The 22284-nt window shown below is 37.2% G+C and overlaps 1 protein-coding gene across 2 annotated transcripts in view; it reads right to left on the minus strand.

Annotated features, from left to right (window-relative positions):
* Positions 1–1125: 1125 nt before the first annotated feature.
* The window catches only part of DUS2 (dihydrouridine synthase 2), a 30232-nt gene continuing 9073 nt past the window's right edge, over positions 1126–22284 (minus strand). For both annotated transcript variants that reach the window (XM_074157994.1, XM_074157995.1), the window contains 10 exons: positions 21166–21213; positions 16580–16645; positions 13259–13329; positions 12321–12407; positions 9153–9321; positions 8060–8181; positions 4726–4869; positions 3511–3598; positions 2822–2895; positions 1126–1602 (listed from right to left, as the gene is read on the minus strand). In XM_074157994.1, coding sequence (XP_074014095.1) covers positions 1365–1602; positions 2822–2895; positions 3511–3598; positions 4726–4869; positions 8060–8181; positions 9153–9321; positions 12321–12407; positions 13259–13329; positions 16580–16645; positions 21166–21213 — 1107 coding nt within the window. In that variant the 3' untranslated portion in view covers positions 1126–1364. The remainder of the gene's footprint in view (positions 1603–2821; positions 2896–3510; positions 3599–4725; positions 4870–8059; positions 8182–9152; positions 9322–12320; positions 12408–13258; positions 13330–16579; positions 16646–21165; positions 21214–22284) is intronic.

A 22284-nucleotide genomic window follows, 5' to 3' on the forward strand; every position in this document is an offset into this window, starting at 1 on the left:
TTACTATAAATTACTCTGATCTAAACAGCAGACATTTTAAATATAAATACGTATCTATCTAATTTCACAAGTCTGCATGTGATCTGGTGAAATATCATTCTTCCATTGTAAAAGAATGGTTTGATGCCGGCACTATCACTTGAGGAAAGAGGTTCAAAGTTTCAAATAGGAAGACTATGAAAAATACTTCAGAAGCCATGGCATGATATCCCTGTCATTTTGTGTTCAGACCAGAACTGAAAATCTGAAGATTCCTCACCCTGTTGAGGACAACTAAACCACCATTTCAATAAACTGTTAATAACTGAAGTCCCTGAATTCGCTTAATCCATGAACATTCTTTTGGGGATTCAAAACTCTAATTCAAATCAGACAAGCTTGGCTGGATTGCCATGAAATCAGACTGGGTCTGTATCCTCTCTTGGCACACAGCATGTACTTATAGTTTACTTTAATAGGAAGTTATGATGACGGCAAATTAAGAAGAGAACATGTGCCTTTGATTAAGGCCACCAATATCACTAACAGCTAAATACTGAGGCAAACTAGGTCACATTTCAAGAACACGCACATAAGGCCATATTTGGATGCCCATTATTGCAAGTAATAAACATGTACATATTTACTAAAACTTCCAAGTTCAAACGAACAAAACAGCTCAAAGTGCCTTCATTCAACAAATCGATGGCTACCAGGCTTGGCTCCAATTCCTTATTGGAAAGGCACAATTGTAATTCCTAAGACCAGGAAAGGATGGTTAATTCTTATTATCATATTTCTGGAGGGTAAAGTGTAGTAGAAATTATGGAAGAAGAATGTTATTTTCATCCTTGTTTATAATTTCTAGGTCCTTATCTCTGCAAAAAACTTTTTCTTGATACATGACAGCTGTAAATAAAGCTTGCAAGACATGCACAAAACCCATTTGACAATACCACGTCTACGTTGCTACTAATATTTTCATACATTGATTCTTCTGATTAACTACATAGTTCCACAATGAATCCATCAGCTTATGGATGATGTATTCATACACCTGTTACCAGTATGCTGCAGACTTCTTAAAAATAAAAACACAGGTAATAAAACCAATGACCAAATTGCTTTGAGAATATCAGATATTTTAAAAAAATTTATTACTTTGGATAATCTTCTCAATATTCTTTAAAATCATGTTGATAATTTATCCTGTCTGAAAGGCACCATAGGGATAGCGAGTGGTGAACAGTAAACATCTCATTGGCATTTTTCACAACCGGGGAATTTATCTGTCTCCGAGAGAATCCAAATGAAATGTGAATAGCAAGATATACAAACAGGAGCTAATCTGTAGCTGCGTAGGTGTGAAACCTCTAATTTCCATGCTATCGTGGCATCTTAGGCACATTCATGTCAGAAGTTCCTTCAATAAAATTAGCTTTTTTATGGGAAGGCTCAGCGAGATCTTCTCCGTGGTCTCTGTTATTCAAATGCTCCCGATCTTCCCTCTTGCGTTTGTTAACCAGGTGACTTTCTCCCTCACACAGTTTCCCCTCCGGGACACCCAATGTTCTCAGACAGACAATAGCTGCAGCCTGCTCTGCTAGTTTCTTTGACTTGTCCCTGAAGAGCAAAGCAGACAAAGCACAGGTAAAAGTAGAAACTGAAGACTCTACACGGCCAAGAGACAAACAGTTTCCTGTCTCTGATGCAACACCATGAAATAAACAGCATTTGTAGTCATCTCACAGCAGAACAAAATAGTCAGTTCCAGAAATTATCTGAACCTTGCTAGGTGCTAATGCTGATGCATCACTCCTGATGTAACATCCCGAGAAAATCAGTATCTATCAGGCTTTTGTGTCTCAAACACTCTTCTTTTCAGAGGTACGAACTCAACACGTGTTTGGCTCAAGTGGCTGCAATCCTCAAAGTTACCTTTTACAAATATGATCACTAAACAAAACTGAGTTTGGAAGGATCACATTTTTTGAAAGACGCTGAGGCCCAAATATAATCTCTGGTAGGTGCACAAGTTCATTGACACTGGCAAAAGCAGGAACTGTTCTATAATAATAAAAATTGTGTCGCTTGTGAGAGGGACTGCAGATTAAAAGATTTGTAAAGTTCAATATTTGAAAACATTTTCTTCTCAAAGTTTCATCTCAACTGAGCTTAACTTCCTAAGGTCTCTCAGCAGGAATGCTGCAAACACCAGTCACTTCTCTGTGCTTTTGTCCTCTTTAAAATGTTCAATGCTGAGCTCCAGCTTTGCAGTTAAATCAACTTAGGTGCAAATGCCTGAAGTCAACTCCAGTATTAACAGATGATGGTACAAACTACTGTCATGGAACTTTAGAGCAGCCCTGGATGTAACTGTTGATCTGGGATCTCTGAGAAGCCACTAAACTGCCCTCTGCTTCACTGTATATAGAGACTTAATCCTGACTTGTTATTGAGAATGGATGTGCTGTAGCGTCTGTAGATGTTACCTCCTTCAACATTCCCCTCTGCCTTCCAGGATTAGTTTCTGAACTCTTCACAGACACAATTGGGTCACCTATTTGCTGCCCTCCCAATACAATCTGTGGGCTAATGTACTATGTGAATTAAAATCTGTAGTGGTTTACTTGACTATGCTAAAGCTTACTTCCTCTTGTCACATTCAATTCTCAGAAATTTTGAATCCTTTCTCCCTCCCAGAGGTAGCTTTAGATAGCAGCTTTTAGTTGACTTTGATCAATGTCAACTGGAACAAACTGGAGCACCCTTTCATTGCAAGTTTTAAGCAACATTTCACAAACAATTACAATACAGCTGCAAAAACCACTTGATAGCTTACCACAGAGTTGATCTGTATTTTTGCTCAGCTACTGTCACTACTGAACAGAACAATCTATCCAGCGGTCTTTGAACCTGGAGAAAAAAGGAATTAAAAGGGAGGGGTGTGTCAAAATCAGTCACGTCATGTACAGAATTCACAACATTGTCAAGGTTCCTCGTCTTGTCGTTACACCACAATTGCGTAACATCTTTAAAATTACTGTAATTCACACCACAAATTTAACTTTGTGTATTTTAAGATTAAAAAAGAGGAAATTTTTCAAACTGCAAATACTTTTTGCTTTCAAAAAAAAAATCAACTAATTTCCCTATCTAACCAATCAGTTGCTCCTGCCCAGAGTAGTTCCTACCTATAACAGTGTGCAACAGAGAAAACATTCTGAATCCAAACTCTTTACTTCACAGAAAAAGTAAAAGGAAGTTCATGAACTATGTAACAACCTGTAGTTACAGCAACTTTTCACACATGAATCAAAACTAGACTGAAGGCCTGACTTGTAAATTTTTATTTTCTAATAAAATAAGCCACGGTTTTCATACATATGTGAATTACCATATCTGATGCTGCTTACTCAAGAGCTATGCCAGCCTGGGAAGCAGAATTTCTCACTACCAGGAGTCCTAAAATACTTAATTTCATAGACAAGGCAGAGGAAGAAGTTTGAAAGAGTTTCTTCATTGACTCACAGTTTCATAAACAGGCTGAGGATGCTTTTCTTTCCTACACCATTCCAGAAGATACATTTTTGGAGTAATCTGTGGTGGATATTCTCGCCTAGACAGAAAAATTTGTGGTCAACAACGGTACACAGAGTTCTATTTTAAATCAGATAGCGCTGCTTACTGTATTGCTTCTACCAGCTATTCTTTGTGCTCAAATTATGAGAAAAACGCTGCTTCTTTATTAGATAATTCAAGTAATATGTCTGATATAACATCTAAAAATCTAAACGTTCCTACTAATCCTTCCCAAACATTCACAACCTGTAGTAATACAAATAGAGAAAAGTTACTTACCAGAAAGGATATTCTAACTAAATATACGACACAGAATAGAGATACGGTTTGGCACTGCTTATTATAAGCAACAATATAAGATTAAACACTTGAAGATAGAAAAGAAGCTGCTTCTGTTATGAGACAGTGGAGCTTACAGCCCCTCATACTTGGCAGAAAAAAAGAAATACTGTAAAACCACAACAGTCAGCCCTCAGGGAGACAGGTAATATCTCCTCTAAATATTAAAGCACTATGACTGGATTTGAGGAGCATTTTGTATCACACTCTTCTGGGGCTGTTTGATAGACTCAATAGCAAACATAGCAAAAATAGCAAACATGGGTATACTGTGGAAAATAACAACATTTTTATAGGCTTTACAGATTATAATCAAAGGTTACTTAAAATAATATTGTACATAACTCCATGAATTAGATACCTTATGAGTGGAACACATTTAGAAGACTGCAGATAAGCATATACATTATCTGCTTAGAAAAGTGTATTATAAAATTTGTTCAGGACCTTCTATAGAAGAAGTATTCCATTTTAGTTAAATTTCACTAAAAATAACTGAACTCTGTATCTTTGTGTACTCACATTCTTTTAAGTACAGATGTTTGAATTTTTTTTTAAAATCACTCACCCCTTTTAACAGGTTAACTGAGAGAATTAAACAGTCTCAGGAAGCCTGGGACTAAAGAACATCTTACAACACCTGAACAGCACCAGAAGAGCGGTGATGCTAATGACGATGTAATGACGTACACAAATTGCTTCATTCACTCAGTAAGTGCTGTTATGAAAATAATTACTTTCAAAATAATGATGTCTGTCACTGTCACAATTCACAGTTTTTATTTGCAGAAGCAGGATAGTGAAGAATTTAATTGGTATGCTTACTTGTCAAATCTAACAGCCATTTTTATTACATCTGGATCTTCCATTTGGTCATCTTCATCTTGTGTCTCGGTTTCTAGAGATGTTTTCTTTGCTTCGAAAATAGCTGTTGTTTCTTCGTAGAAGTCAGCCATTTCAAAGACTTCACTAGTCAAACAGAATGTCTTTGTATTAGAGATCAGCTAGTAAATTTTTGTATCACATTATGATAGAGAAAAGTACAAAAATCAATTGTTTAAATAGAATATATATGTACAAAGAATCACATGAAAGTGTGGCTGTGTTCTGCACGGTGACATTATATCATTTCTCCTTCAATTCTTATCAGACACTGTTGACCTCCAAATAGGAAAAGAATGTTTTCACTTCCAGGACTATATAGTCAATTTGCAGCCTGAAAGTCCAGGCAGAATCAATCAGAAATACAGGTCCTGCAATGTTCCAAGTTATTAGGTCAATTAAAAATTTGCAGGTGGATGAATTAGCAAAGAAGGTCTCCAAGTGCCTCCCTCTTGCATCACCTCCACAAGGGCAATATGAGTGAAAAAACTAATTTTAGTATTTAAAAATACTATAAGCAATAAACACTATAATATCCAAATACCTCAAAATCTCAGATTTTCTGACTTCAGAGTATTATTCACAAGCCCCAGTACAAGGGAGTACAACTAAGACCTGGGTCAAAGGCAAGAGCCTCAAATCCTTCTAAATTTCAGATCCATAGCAGGCTGCATTTACTTTCAAAAAAATGAGACTACTCATTTTCTTTATCGTTCAACAACGATAAAGCATGCAGCATAGAAAACTTTAACTTTCTGACTGTTATGAGACTGCTCATTGGTATAAAGCTGTTCAATGACAACACGAATTCTGGCCACAAAACAATCTCCAATGTTTTAAGTGGAAAAGCAACGAAGCTGAATAATGCCAACCGATGCTTCTAAGAGAAGACAACTTATGTGCTGTTATGTAATTTTTTTTTGGTCTGAAATGCAGCAGCCTGTTCTCTTGCATTCAGTATTGAGGCCAAAACCTCGAATGGCTGTAATATGCCATCATCACCAGGAGACAGCAGTATTAAGTAGCATTTTTGTTTGAAGATGTGTAGGTGCACTGAATGTTCTTGTTATCTGGACATTAACCAGACTGTTTAGAACACTGCTTAAAAGATTGAGTCTGCTGATAGAAAGCAGTCTTATAAATTTTCAAGTGGCTCTCTGTCCCTCTCTCATGCACACACACTGCCTAAGCCAATTTTGAAATTGCTATTGCATCACACATACAAAAACTGATTATGTTCAATTTTAGAAGGCCCTAAAGAATTGTTAGGCATAGGCAAAACTTTTACACTTAGACCTCTATCCAGTGCTTAAGTGTATAAACTGCGACTCTTCTAATTACCTGTTTATTACCCATTTAAAGGCTTGACTATTACTTACAATTTCTTTTCTCTCCGTACTATGCATTACTATTCAGTCAGTAGAGAACACCATCACCCTTTCGGCTACGATTTATTTGAAGTTGTAAAAAATTGTTTCCGTTTCAATCTATACTATATCTCTTCTAACCAAATTGGAAAAATATAAGCAAAATAGATGGTAAGTTACTATACTAAATATTGTTAAACTATTTACATTGCAAAAGTGAAAAGTAACTTGAAAAGTATAAATGTTGTTCATGAATTCCACTGCTCCTTTGTGATTAATGAAGACTAGCTCCTTTTATATATAAAATACAAATTCTTCTCATTGTATTGTATTGTAATGTAACAGTTGTGGACAGCAGTGTCTATAGAGAGCCAAAACTGGTAAATGACAATAAACTGGCTGAAGGATTACAGGCATTTCCATTCACACGAACAGAATGCTGACTAGGGCTTGCTGGAAAACAGCACCTCTATTTGCAAAATACTGCAAGCTCTCAATATTTTATCCGTTTTCATACATGTAAGATAACAGTTTGAGACTATTTATTTTATAAAAACAAAGAGACTCTCTTCCTCTCCATTCCGTCAGAAGGATAACTATAGCACACAACATGGATGACACGTGCATGCTCAGAACTTTATTTTGTTCAGTTTGAGATGGGTCCAAAGCTGAATTCTCCTGCATTCTGTGTGAATTCTTCAATCACGTGTCTATTTTATGGTTTCTCTCAAACTTTTCCTTCTTCCTTTTCTGTCTACCCCTTTGAGAAATTTCATCCAGACTATTTCAGATGTCCAGGATGAAGAGGTTCATTAAAGCTACTATGTTTCCTCAAAAAGGTTGTCGTGGTTCATTAGCATATTTCAGGTATGAAAAGCAGCACAAAAGAAATACATTTAAGTATCACATAGACAACCTTCATACATCATTTTGAGTTTATCTCTAAGTGTTCATTTACAACAAGCACCTTATCATAAAAATTCCAGTAACATTAAAAACCCCACATGCAAAAGGGAAAGTCAGAATAAATAAATATATCTCAAAGAAAACAAGCTCCACACGATTACCCTCCAGACTGCCACTACAGAATGCTGAAACCTTTCTTAATGAGTTAATGCAAATACTGGATAAATGTCTGAAACTCAGTGAACCACCAATCAAATTAGTATGTCAAAGACATAGACAGTTTTAGGGTTAAAGCTTTAACACTTGAGCATGGAGGAAACCCGGAAATACTTACTGTATTATTCCACATCTCACTAACAGGAATTTAGAAGTGTCAGGCACTGCTACAGACAGAGAAGTCGTTTGCAAGCTTGACAGAGAGTACAATTCCCAGAGAGTACAACCTTTCCCCTCGTACTGGGCACTGGTGAGGCCCCACCTTGAATGCTGTGTCCAGTTTTGGGCCCCTTACCACAAAAAAACATTGAGGGGCTGGAGCAGGTCCAGAGAAGGGCAACGGAGCTGGTGAGGGGTCTGGAGAATAAGCCTTATGAGGAGAGGCTGAGGGAGCTGGGGGTGTTCAGCCTGGAGAAAAGGAGGCTGAGGGGAGACCTTCTCGCTCTCCACAACTCCCTGAAAGGAGGGTGTAGCCGGGGGGGTCAGTCTCTTCTCCCAAGTCACAGGCGATGGGACAAGAGGAAATGGCCTCAAGTTGTGCCAGGGGAGGTTCAGATTGGATATTAGGAACAATTTTGACACTGACAGGGTTATTAAGCCTTGGAATGGGCTGCCCAGGGAAGCGGTTGAGGCACCATCCCTGGAGGTATTTAAAAGACAGGTTGACACAGTGCTTAGAGACATGGTTTGGTGATGGATTTTATCAGAGTTAGGCTGACGGTTGGACTAATGTCCAAGCTAGACAATCCTATGATTCTATGATTCCTATTTCTGAAGTGTGTACTTACCAGATCTCCTGTGTGGACTGTGCAGCATGCAGCTTCTTACCCTGAGTAGTTTCCAGCTGTTCTCTTAACATTTGACACAAACAGTATTTTGTGTTGGTATAGTGATTATCGTATCTCACTGCCTGGAGAGAGACAAAGTATATAAAAACGTACCAAACAAATTTATCTTATACAATGCTCATGTCTCCTGATTAATTTCAAAATCCTTTTTGAAAGGCAAACCACAATGTACAGTTTTTTCAATAACATATTCAAGACTACTCATGAATATGAGTATAATCTGATTATTTCGGCATGCTTTCATGAACAGAAGTTCAATTTATTCATACAAAGTTATTCTATATACCTAGGAAGAAAGAATGGATCAGTTTACATAACTGACTAGCGATGCAGTGACATTTTAGTAAGTATTTAGTTAATGGCAGTCCAAATTTTTAAAAAACAAAAGATTTTTAATTGATTACATGATCAAAGCCACAAATTTCCGATTAATTTCCTATTATGTCACTAAAATTGTGTATTTGAATCACAGATAAAACTTTATACAGTAGATGACCCAGCTAATGAAGCTATAGATATACAGCATTACTTCATCGGCAAATCAGTCCCTTTGCTTCCCGCTGTTAAAAACTCTTTTCAGTATTTGTGAAAAGCAATTAATTTATAAAAATGACTCAAGCAGTAACTATTTAAGATTCCTTCACCTCTCTGTTCAATATTATTTGTATTACTGTAACATCAAGACAGTTGGCCTACATATCATTAGCTTTTCAGACTCCTAGACATTTTTAGGTAGCCTTGAAAAGCCTCATAAATGTTCCCAAGAAACTAGGGCTATAAAGCATGGTATGTACAAGAAGAATGTTCAGGAACAACTGTTTTCCAAATACAGATTTCTGAATTTTTTTTTTCTGAACAAAATAAAACAGAAGTAGTAGTGGTTGATTTGAAAAACTCATGTCATATGCAGTGTGTTAAAATGTCCCCAGAGCCTAAGTCTTTGAAATTAAGAGGAGTTAAAATATTGTACTAAGATGTGGATTGACAATTCTAAACAATGTTATCTACAAGTAAGATCTTCCAAAAAACATACATATTTGATGTAATCTTGCATGACATCTTTCAAGGGGAAAAGACCCTCTTTTCTGAAGATAGATGGGTTCCACATGGCAGCACGAGCTATCATTACTGATGAGGCACCTGTTGCTTTCTGGAAGGTCTCAATGTCCGTATATTCTTTGATGAAGTCATGAGATCCTCCACTAAAAATTAACATAACTGTTATAATCATGCAAGTTTTATTTGCTATTACTTATACTTTAACACAACCTTGTATTTTCAGTGTGATATTACATTATTAATGGCAGCAGAATCTACTTAGGATAGTATCTCAAATCTAAGATAATAAATGGGTCTGAGAGTTTTATTAGTAATGGCTCATTAAATCATTGATTATATATAATATTTTTCATTATCAGCACACTTCTCTTAAAAAAGGAAGATTGTTTTTGTGAAGAAATAACATACTTCGTGTTTTATACAAACTATGTGCTTTCACAGAGTTCTTAATGGATAAGGCTCACAAAGGATCACATCCGTGTTGTTTGAAAAATGGTGGTAACAGTTCTGTAACCTTCAGCTGCACACTACCTGTGCTGGCACAAGTGGTGCTGAAAACAAGTTAAGCATGGATGGAATCATTCAGTACTGGCACTAACATATGCAGAGCAACTACAAATAGTAATTCCAAATCAGTCACAAAGCACTTTTAAAGTACAATAAAGTTGCACTGCTATTGTACTGCCTCTGCCAGCAAGTCACACGTTAGTAAGCAAAAAGAACACTTAAAATGCCTTTTCTTTCTGTTAAAAGTTTCCCTTCACAACATTTTTTAAATGCAAAATAAAAGTTGGACTTCTGAACTATCAAGAAAGAGTAGGATCTTTTTCCCTTCAAAAGTGAAAACCCTCTCAAATTCGAAATAAAAACTAGAGAACGATATATTACTTTAAAACCAGATATTTACATTGTGAAAACAGCACAAGCAAGCTTCCCGCTCTTATGGAAGATTATTCCATGAACACAGTATCACTCTAGAAATCACAGTACCAATTCAAGTTTTCTTGCTTTTCTTTAGCACCAGCCTACTTCCTTTTACTCATTCCTGTATGATGGACCAAATATATTTAATAAGCAAGATTCCAAGTTGTACATTTTGATTTCTTTAGAGAGGGAAAAGTTTCACTAAGTGGACTTAAAACAAAGGTCATATCATTTTCAGAGAAACCATCAAAAAAAAAAAAAAAAGAATGGTTAAGGTTCGTTTAGCATTTTAGAACACTTGCAAAGAAGTAAATTGATGTGGGGATTAATTAGAAGCAATTTATCAACAATAAGTCTCTGATATTTTGTATCTTAATTACACACATCAACATCATAGAAAGTACTCACATAGAGCTGACATTTCTGTGACATGCACAAAAGCTAAGAAAAATTGTTGGCCTCATCTTTTACCCGGGCAAACAAAGCCTTCACCATATTGTTTAAAAAATTATTCTGAAAACTAGAAAGGGGTGAACCACCGAGAAGTGGATCAACAAAGATTATCAGCATGGAATACTGCCTTTATCTAGTACAGAAAGAGGTTTTCTAACTGCAAAAATTGTGACTTTCAATGTATTTTCTACATGTTGTCGTGGTTTTGGCTGAATTTACCAAAACTGGACCGGCAGATGGCCCTTCCCCCCCCCTTCCCCCCCCCTAAAAGAGGAGAGAGGAGGAGAAAGAGATAAGGAGATTCAGAAGTTTAGAATGAACTAAACTACTTTAATGAAAAATTAATATTAAAATAAAAATAAAGAAGAAAAATAATGAAATAGATACAATATATACAAAACCGTATCAAGTTCCCAGGATGACAGTCACATCACCGGCAGGCACTGGGGAAGTCCCAGACTGGACTCAGTGACGAATGGGAACTGGATTCCAGCTCTGGAGTCAGGAACACACGGATCGGGATCAAAGGCAGATGAACAGACAGAGTCCTCTCTGGACGTCGGCCATCGCAGGAAAGGGGCTGACCCTTTGATCCCTCAGCCTTTATACTGAGCATGGGGCAGATGGGGTGGAATACCCTAGTTGGTCAGGTTTGGGTCACCTGTCCTGTCCACTCCTCCCCACCGATGTGACCCCTCTACGTTTTTTCCGTTTCCGACCCTCTAAGGGGGCAAATAACGAAATTGGCTGACCTTGGTTGTTATAGCAATAAGTATAAGCAAGGGCCTCCCTGCATACCATCCCTTGGCATGGAGCACAAACATTGGTCTTATCACTCTGAGAACGAGCAGTTTTCTCCACAATATGCCGTTAATTTCAGAGAGTTAGAGGAGGCCTAGCTAGGATGTAAAGTTACAGAACAGAAAATTGGTTCGGTTTTACTTCAAACCGGGACACATGTACATAGAAATGTGAACAGGATCACAGTTCTCAAATTCCTGATCCAGGTATATGGTTTGCAGAGATGCAGCTTTTCCATGGAAACTCAAGATCAATGAAGAGAGAACTTCATTTAAGGACACTGCTTCTCTGCCCAGGGGTATTTTACTGCCACTTAGAGAGAGACGAAACATCTAAAGATGTTGGTCAGATACAACTCAGGACAGTTTGATACTTTTCATTACCTCTGCTTCCAAAATTGCTCTTTAAACTTACCAGTTTGTAGATAAACTTTTCTACGACTGAGTTCCTTATTTTACTATCACAGAGTTACTGAAGGATCTATCAATACAAGCAGAGAGATTCAGTGGCATCGGGTCCATAAGTCTGGAGACTAACGAGGTCTCAGGGAAAATGTGAGGCCACAGAATATCCCACTGGTTTTGAGCGGTGGGACAGGTGATCTCTAGTGTGCAAGTGTCCCAGACACACAGCGGTAGGGTTATAACCAGTCACTGCACAGGGCTTAGAAGCACAGAGAATTCAACTGCTGGATGCAATCAATCAGAAACAGCTTGCGTAGGATAGATTGTGACACACAAAAGCAAAAATTTTTTTACAAATACATAAAACTTTTAAACCAAAAACTGAGGTAAGGTGGTATTTCATACAGCCAACTTCTGGCACTGCCACCTCTATTCAGATGTGATTTTTGGTAACATGTAACACTGTATTCACTCCACACAACAGATCTTCCTGCACTTGCAAATCTTAAGTTAGGTAGGTACAGGCACCTTGCAATAACGAGCTAATTAGTCCAACTTACTTTGCTATTACTGGAATGGAGACTGCTTCAGATATAGCTTTGATCACATCACAGTGCACAGGGTGCTGAGGCCTCTCCTCCTTCTTCCTTTCCAACAAACAAAAATAGACAAGACCAAAGATTTCATATGGAATTTGTAGGTATCTGAATCACAGCAAACACGACTCAAGGTTTATTGGGACATACTTATTTCCACTTATTCATATATTTGATGTAATTTTCCTTTTTTTTTCTTCTTTAAACACATGAGAATTCTTTCATATCAAATAAATTTTAAAACATTGTTACTGTAATTCCATATCGAGATAAGCAGCATTTTTTAGATAGAGTATGCAAGATAATTTTAGTTTTATTTGGCCTTTGAGACAAAAATTTTAGAAAAATAGCAACAAGTCATTCAATTCTCTAACTACCGGCCTGATTTTCTACACCACCAATTTATTTCACTTCTCCCAAGTGAATAATGACAGGACCAGAGGAAATGGTCTGAAGTTGGGGCAGGGGAGGTTTAGATTAGATATTAGGAAGAATTACTTTCCTGAGAGGGTGGTCAGGCACTGGAACAGCCTGCCCAGGGAGGTGGTGGAGTCGCCATCCCTGGAGGGATTTAAGGAACGTGTAGACGTGGCACTTCAGGGCATGCTCTAGTGCCCGGGATTGTTGGGTTTGTGTCTGTTTGTGGGTTTGGTTTCTGTTTGTTTGGTTTTTTTTGTTCCTTTTTGTGGTTGGACTCGATCTCAAAGGTCCCTTCCAGCCATAAAGATTCTGTGATTCTGTGACTTAGCTGTTGAAATCAGAACCACATATTGCATATATTACATAATACATTCTACATATACATGTAGAGTACATTCTAGTCATATTTTACTGTGCTACTTTCATCAGCAAACTAAAAAAAATATAAAAATCTAAGTCTCTCTTGCCTGAAATTGATTTACCTTCCATGGACTGCAATGGCAGCAATACCAGTTTTTTCTATTCTCTTTACCAGATTCACAGTATCCTCAACCTGAGGGATAAGAGAGAATGACATGATTTTAGATCAAAGCAAAAGGAATAACTATCACGCGATCACTGTACAAACAAATGTTGGGAGTCTTTTCTTTTATCAAGAGGTATGATTCCTGTATTTCAACCTTAACTCCCAATAAAGAACTATATATTATGGCAAAAATAAGAACCCATTTTCAGTATTTCCTTGAAACTATAGATATCAAACTTCCTCAAACCAGGTAACACAATACTCTGCAGTAGGACAATATTTTCCAACAGGTTTTTAGACTATCATTTGAAAATGATACAAAACACTTGATTAGCAAGTCCTCTCTAACAAATACTCTGCAAATTGTAATTAATATGTATCTTAATAAGAGGATGCCTTCTGAAATCAATGTAACACACAACCACACATCTATAAATATTCCTCTCAGATGTGTCTTAAAAAAGTTAACTAGTACCTAAAAAATTCTAATGATACTTGTACATGACATCAAAAGATAGAGGGGAAAAAGGGGAAGCTCCCAGTATATCTTCAGAGGTAAGATGCTGTTAAAAGGCAGAATGAAAAAAAGATAAGGCCAATTTTCTTTTCAAAATCTGAAGAATGATCTGTGGCTCATCACAAAATTAGCACATTCAGTCTTTGAAAAATGCAACATCTCCCAGCTGGCACAGACGTAGAGATAGAAACTCACCTGCTGTTCTGATGGATGGCATGTTATGCAAAAGCAGCTTGAAACAAAAAGGAAGAGGCTCTAGGATAGTTGTAGAAAATAAAAAGGAAAGGTGCCAGTTCTTTGATTTCATACTTTAGTACTTCAGAACGAAAATGATCCCAGAGTTACCGATTCTTTTCATATAGGCTTCATTTGTTCTTTTAATCATTTTAAGTGCATGTGTAAATGACTTTTGAACAATAGGTAGCTCAGGCACAGTTCACCCACCTACCGAAATGTCTATCCAGGTCATATGCAATCATGGTATCTAGGCAGGTAATTAAATACACAATCGCAAAATAATCAGTCATTAAAAGAGAAGGTACATCATCTTTGGAGGTTTAAAAATATGTAGGGAACTCAAGTGAAAAAAAATAATCCAGTAAGGAAGCTAGATCAGTTGTAAAAAAAAAAAAACCACAGAACCCATGTATTTTCACTACATTCTCGCTAGTTAAATTGTAGAAAAATACTGACAAAACCAAATGCAACAGCTTTAGCACAATTTCTTTGAAATAAATTATTGTACCCAAGAACCTATCCAGAAAGAAAGTCATTCTAATTGCAATGAAGATGTTGCTTCCGAGAAGGAAGATTATGAACCTCTCTGTATAAGCTAGCAATTTCAGTGCTTCAGTTTATCAAAAAAATTCTAAAAAGGCTGCAGAAGCTGTTCTTAATTGGGGTATCATTTGTAGTATTTATTGCTGTCATTGCATGTACAGTAAATCAGGACTCAAGTAATGCCAAATTTCCTTGCAGTGTAGAATATCAGTAGTTGATAGAGCACAGGCAGTTCCTTTTGTAAACACAATTTCATTAGTGAAATCTTCATTGTTAACATGAATGTTGGAGAAGTGACATTAGGGCTTGGTCTTCCCCTCTTCAAGCAGACTGTCAAGAAATTCAAAGTTCATCACACTGCTTACATACACACAGTATTACTCTCAGTCCATCCCACATTTGGCAGTTGCCTTCTAAAACTAGAGTGTCTTTTTCCTTTTTTTGCTTATCCACCAGCAAAAGCTTTGGGATTAACTCAGAGGTACAGAAGTACTTAACAGAAGTATCCACATTTGGAGTTCAATGGAATAAGGCCATGTAGACATTAATGTTTAGTATTTTTTTGACTTTTTAAATTAGAGAGGAAAAATGAAGTTTGGCATCTGAAGTGAGCAGCCAGAAAGGCGACCTGGTTGTAAGGGGAGAATTACTGAACAGAAGAAAAAGATCTTCTGAAACATACCGAGAGAGAAAATTCATGCCAGCCTCAAAACTGTTAGTCTGGAAACCAGAAACATCCTTGTTAAGTGCAGCTGGGTACCTAGAAACCAGCAACATCCTGAGATACCATCAATAAGTGCAAAACCAAGGAACCTTATCAGCAATTTATCATCTGAAAAGGTAAAAAACAGGCTGGAAAAAACAAGAAAATATCCCAAGAAAGAAAGAATCTGTAACCGTCATTGGCTGTTCTAACTGCAAGAACATGAAGTCCATCTGGAAAAAATAAAAATTCATCTGAAAGAAAACAATCATCTATTGGCTGCCCCAGGTGAAAAATAGGAATTAACAGCATCTACTGGCTGCTCGAGGGGTGGTGGCCTATGGCCTCTGTGTTTCCATGACATAAAAATGACTTAATTTTCATCCAAAATGGAGCTTCTCTCTCTCTCTGAGAGCTTCCCATGCTGCACATACTTTTCCTAAACAGGTTGAACTCTCTGCACAAACTTTCTATGAGATATTGGGCTCTTGGCAGGGACACCTGGCTGACTCCAGACTCCATGACACACATGACCTTTGGAGTCTCTGCTTTTTTTATGGGTCCCCCCTGGGCCTACTTTTGTCTTCATGCTTCTGGGATGGCTGGGTCCCCCTTCTGGGACCACCAGTTTGTCCTTCTGTCTGGGATGGTCTGGACCCCTTCTGGGATCTGTCTAATGCACTTGATACCAGTATTATTACTATGAACATACTATGAACATATATATATGAACATATATATATGTATATGCATATAAGTAATCTACCATATCTGCTGTTACATTATTGGCAAGTTTGCTTCGCAGGTGATAAGTCTGTAGGAACTTGTAATAGTATATACCAACTTGGTTGTTGCTATAATTGATTGCTGCCATATTAATAATTTCTGTTATACCACTGCTGCTGCTAATAATTCATAATAGCTATAGATAGATGTATCTATATCTTGCTTTATTAATAAAAGGTATATTTGCTACAGTGCTTTTTGTGGTATTTGTGGTAATCTGTAATAAAGTTTAGAAATTCAGAGGATAAAAGCCTCTGTGTCCTCATGTACCATGGAATTCAACAAACCCACAGTCACTATCTCTATCACCTGCAGGTCAGATAGCCCTTTAGGTTGTGACAGCATCCCAAACAGAAATTGCAATTCCAAGCATTATTTCACAATAACAGGTCTAAAATGCCAATATATTAGAATACCATATACTCTAATTAATTTTAAATCACAGAATTAAAATCAATTAAACACTTTAGCATAATGATCTATGTTCTTACTGAGGGCAAAATGCGGATTTTGCAGGTTACTGGTTTACAAATTCCTTTAACAAGGGTAGTCAGTATCTGGAAAGGAAAAAAAAAAAAGACAAAACCATGATCACAACAGTGACATTAATAAAGCTCTCCTTTCTCTCTTAGAAATACAAAAAAATTAGAAAAATGTAACACTAGCTACTGTTTCTCTATAAAGAATCTTGCATGCCAGACGAGCACATGCAGTCTGTAATTGAGTATAGATTTTTATCCAACAGATATACAAACCTATTTCTAGTCTAAGCCATTTTTATTTCCATCACTTTTGTTATTTTAACTGGATTTTTACAGAGCAATTAACTGCTGCTGGAGTTTCAACACTGCTTGTAATATGAGGTGACCAGTATTCTCTGATCATTTCAAAATAAAGTGCAAAAGTTTTTCATTTTCACGCAATTGTTTTCACAGTCTGTTTTCCAGTTGTGAGTTTCTTATGAAAACCAAGGATTTCCTAAAGAGATTTTTTTTTTTTTAAGTGAGAAGGCCTTCAAAATGGAAAAAAAAAAGAGGGGAAAATATCACGCAACAACATCATTGAATCTTCTGAAAGAAAACAAAAATTGTAAACCGAATTCCACACTTAACACAAAGCACATTTTATTCATTAAAACAAACTCAGAAGCAAACGAGCAGTTCTTAGTTTAACCATTTAAGAACTGAGCTACAGACAGAATCTCCTTCTCACAGGGTGAATTTAAGTTGACCAGACCATACTTAAAAGAGCCATGTAATGACCTATACATGTTTAAGTCACTGTATGACTATAGAATAAATGGTACCAGAAATCAAATAGCTCTATAAATAAAAAAGCGTGGAAACCAACTGATCCTGACTGTATGGGAGCACCCAGCCAAACCGGCTTCAGAGCACAATAGGTGAGATGCAGGGGGTTGTCATCCGACTCAGCTTCATCTCGCCTTGCCTTGTCTATGCAGAGATAACTTGGGGGGAGCTGCAAAAACGGCTCAGCCTGGGGTTGTCTCAAGATTGCATCACAGTAAGAACCGAAACCTAATGGAGCCTTAACTCCCTTAACAAATAAAAATGCCCTGAGTCCCATCCCACCACTACTCCCGTGACTTTGAGTGCTAGACATCACAAAATTGGCAACTGAGACTCAGCCATCGCACCACCAGAGGTAAATATCCCAGATAGTGTAATGCACGCAGGCATAATCCTGCACCCCCACAGAATCAGGAAATATAAACTGCAAGGTTTGAGAACAAAAAAGGGGAATCTTCCAACGATACAGCTAGCCTGTAGGAGATTCGTCCCCCCTTGTCCAGGACGCTGTACAGGGTAACTTCCAAGGGATTGAGCGGCCTTACCTGAGAGAGAGGGTAAGTGATAAAGAAACATATGTATGGTATAAGGCATGCTATTAAGATCGTGATTTGTGCACTCTTTTAAGGTATTCATATCTAGCACGCTTGTGGCTTCTGTTGTTACTTTTCTGGATCACTTGTAGGTTGCAACAGCGTATTCCGCGAATGGCTTTTAAATCGCAATAGTGTAATTGCCATTGTACACATAGAACTCGCAATAGTGACGTATTGGACCTGTGAGTGAAGTCCAAATAAATTGTTAATTTGAACCTCTCAGTGAAGTCCTTTTTCCCGTTTCGTCACACTGACTTATTAGGAGACTGCTTGTTTTTCAACTGTTTTTTTTTTTTGAGATATTATCATGCATGTTATTGTAAGTATGCTTCCCTTGTATAAAACGGCTGGAATTGCAGGTAAATTATTTCTTTCACGGTTGTGTACACTCCGAAACTTGAATTTCGTTTAATGTAAACTACACTTATTAGTTTCCCAATACAGAAATGAGCTGTTATAGCTAGCACTCACAAGTTCTTATACTCAGAACAGCTGGCAAGTAATTAGTGTCACCTTGCGCCATCTACTGAAATCTTTCCTCAGTAGTGTTCTCTCAAGTAAAGCAGTAAGATCCAAGATAATTATCTAACCCTTTCCTTCTCTTTAGAATTTTTAATTTGTATTATTTTTTGTATATAAATCAAACTGAAGTGACGAAATTTTGCAAACACCATCACTACAATATCTTTCTTAGAATAGCCCCATAAGCAAACCTTTGAAGTTTTTTCAGTGCCAGTCTCATTAAGGATTCCAACGTGAGAACCAAATCCTACACTTTTTAATCATATGGAATTAATTTCAGATGTCTTCTGCAGGCTGTAAGTTTACTTATCCCTTCGTAGTTGGCTAAGAGTAATTTTCATGCCTGAGATTTTGCTGCCTATTAACATCTTAAATTGGAAAGAACAATTCAAAATTTTTGAACATCAACTTCCCTGCTCTTCTGAAGGTCAAAACACAGTGTAATGACTGTAGAGGACAAGGGAAGCTGTTAGCAATCATATTTACAACTACCTCTCATTCCTATCAGAAGTATTTTTACCAGATTTACTTCTAGCCTGCTAAATATTTTCCTCTCAATCCCCACTCCTAATTTTTTTTTCTTTCAGCCTTCATCACCTCATGCTTCATAAATTACAATTTAATTCTGGGTAGTATGACCCACCTTACCTAATTCACGGAAGACCATATAGGCCTCAAAAAATCTGGAGTCTGGTTCCAGTTCTGTTGCCTGTATTATTAGGTGACTTTCTGCAAATAACAACACTTATTTGATCACGGAATCACGGAATTGTCAGAGTTGGAAGGGACCTCTAGAGACCATCTAGTCCAACTCCCCTGCTAAAGCAGGGTTGCCCAGAGCACATCACTCAGGACTGCATCCAGGCGGGTCTTGAAGATCTCCAGAGAAGGGGACTCCACACCCTCCCTGGGCAGCCTGTTCCAGGGCTCTGGCACCCTCACCGGAAAGAAGCTCTTCCTCATATTTGAATGGAACTTCCCATGTTCCAGTTTGTGCCTGTTGCCCCTCGTCCTATCGCTGGGAACCACTGCAAAGAGTCCAGCTCCCTCCTCCTTCAACCCACCCTTGAGATACTTATAAGCATTAATAAGGTCTCCCCTCAGCCTTCTCTTCTCCAGGGTAAAGAGCCCCAGCTCTCTCAGCCTTTCCTCATCAGGGAGATGCTCCGATCTGTTATTGTACTTCCTCTTTTGAAAAATTGATACTACCCTTCTCTAAAAATGTTTTGAGATCAAGACAGGATCACTTGTACTTTTGTTTTTCCCACCAGCTAGTGAAAGAGAGAGTAATAGGTCCAGTCTATTCCATTTAAATTTTTGCTTTGGCACAATTAATAATGCTTCCAGTTCCTGAATGGTGAGCCTACACAGCTTGGCTAACAATGTGACTCTTGACACCAAGAGATTCTTACATTTGGGAAAAGGCTAACACTCCATCATGGTTATAACTTTGATGACATGCTCTTCCAATGGCATGTCCTCAGAGAATGAAATAAATGACACAGAACAACCTGCTTTCATGTCTGAGTTTATAAAAAAGGGTAACTAAGCAATGGATCAGCTTGTTGAAACTGTAAAAGTCCTATTGGCCTACAAAGCTGAATGGTGTTATCACAATAAGAGGAAGGACTTAGAAAAGAAAGACTGATGCAACATCCATTTTAGACAGAAGGAAAAGGCATGAACCGCAGGGATGAGAAAGAGACTGGCTATCATTCAGAAAGAAAAAAAAAAAAAAGAAAAAAAAAAAAAAAGAGTCATGCAGATGACTGAAGAGGGTCTGATTGTTTCAAGAGACTGACTGGCATCAAAGAATCCTTAAAAAAACCACACCCAAAAGGCAGAGCAATGCTTTTGGTATTTTTATTTTGTTCGGATCTGCATAGTTTTGACAGTACAAGAAGTAAAGAACAACTACCTTGAAACATTTGCCATCATGTACCATGATTCAGCTATAACTGAGAGGTGAATTGTAAACTAGAATTGCCCTCTGAAGGAGGATGCAGTGAGTGACTAAAAGCTAAGGGGAAGCAAGACAAAGTTCACAGTCAACTCATCTGAACTATGAAGAATCAGGTCTTTAAACAGAAAGAAAAGAGCTATACGCTAAGAACATTCCTGGAAACCCAGAGCAATGTCTGAACTCAGTTTAACCTCAGGAAGTTTAGAAGTCCTTAGGAATATCTATACACACATATAAAAGATGTGTTACATACCTATCTATATTACATATAGACAGACTACATACATCTTTCATATAGGTTCATACAGGGTTTGTATATATGTAAAAGAATATATACACACATAAATATACACATACATATGTATGAACCTTTTAAATACTCGTTCATAGGGTTTTATACAGATTTACATACATATGCACATAAAACTCCTCCCTCTGCAAATACAGCACCATGTTGTCAAAGTTCTAAAACTGAAGAGGAAGAAGGCAGCAATTTTACAGTCGGAACAATGACAAGGAGAACTAAATCAGGATTAGTTATCCATAACCTTAATTTCAGTATTCAAAATTGATTATTCCACTCTGGCTTTTACAAATCTGTCTTCTATGCATTCATTCCTGCTTCCAGCAGAGCACAGTATATAATACCTTCCAAGGCAGTTCAAAACCCACAAGGTGATACTTACAGACTCTATTTTGTCAGGATCGGATAGCAGCGCTGCTCCCATGCCTCCCTGGGAAAATACACAGAAACTGTTACACACTAGGCAAACATATTTCTCAACTCAATTATTTTGCCTAATACCAGTCTGTAGAAAAAGTATGACGTTACATTAAAAAAAAAAAAAAAAAAAAAGGAGAAAATGGCAAAATCTAAAATGCAGGAACATTAGTGAACACTTTGGTGAAACACCTCCTAGAACTGTATCAGAATAATTAGGTAGTAATTCAGGACACCAACTTGCTCCCATTACTGTGTGGAACAGAGAGGATTTCAAAAAGCCATTTTTAGCAACTGTAATCATCTGCTTTCTACTCACTAAGTGAGAGCTGAACACATCTATTGTTTTAACATTATACACCATATTTGAGAGCTTTTGATGTCAGTAGTTTCTGTAGGCACACTACATTTAGAAAAACAAGCTAAGATGAATTAAGTGGTTGTATTAACTACAAATTATGAACACTAACAATTTAATATTTTAGTTGTTCTTTCTGCACTATCTCATCTGCATACATAGATCTAGAGGCCAACAGGCAGACGTAAGAAATACACTCAAAATTGTATGAATTTTACCCTAGTACGGGGTGGATGTTTTGACGTTTTGTTCTTAATTGTGATTCTATGGAACGATAAAATAGTCTTCCATGTAATCAGTTATAATACAGAAGAAAGTAATAAAGGCTAAAGAAACATTACTGGAAATATCATCAGACCGTTATGAATTTAATGACATGTTCTCAACATGACTATTTTCTTGGTAATACCACTTTATCTCAAAAGCCATCTAGCAGAAAAACAGAGTAAGAGAATAAACAACAGAACCTAAATACATAAATAGACTACAGAACATGGGAAATTAAAATTTGAGTTTAAAAGAATGCGAAATATTTTCACCACACCTCACTTGCCTTGTCATTTTCATAAGTTATCATTGAAACAAAAACGTAAATGGGATTAAAACAGAAAAACCCTAGAAACGTATGTGGGCAAAATTATTCACAAGTTAGATGGGCCACATTAGAAGAATTCAAGCAATTATTCTTCAGAATACAAGCCACCCTACAAAACTAAGAAGTAGTGA

This window comes from Numenius arquata, chromosome 13, assembly GCF_964106895.1.
Source record: "Numenius arquata chromosome 13, bNumArq3.hap1.1, whole genome shotgun sequence".
In the NCBI taxonomy this organism is placed as follows: Eukaryota; Metazoa; Chordata; class Aves; order Charadriiformes; family Scolopacidae; genus Numenius; species Numenius arquata.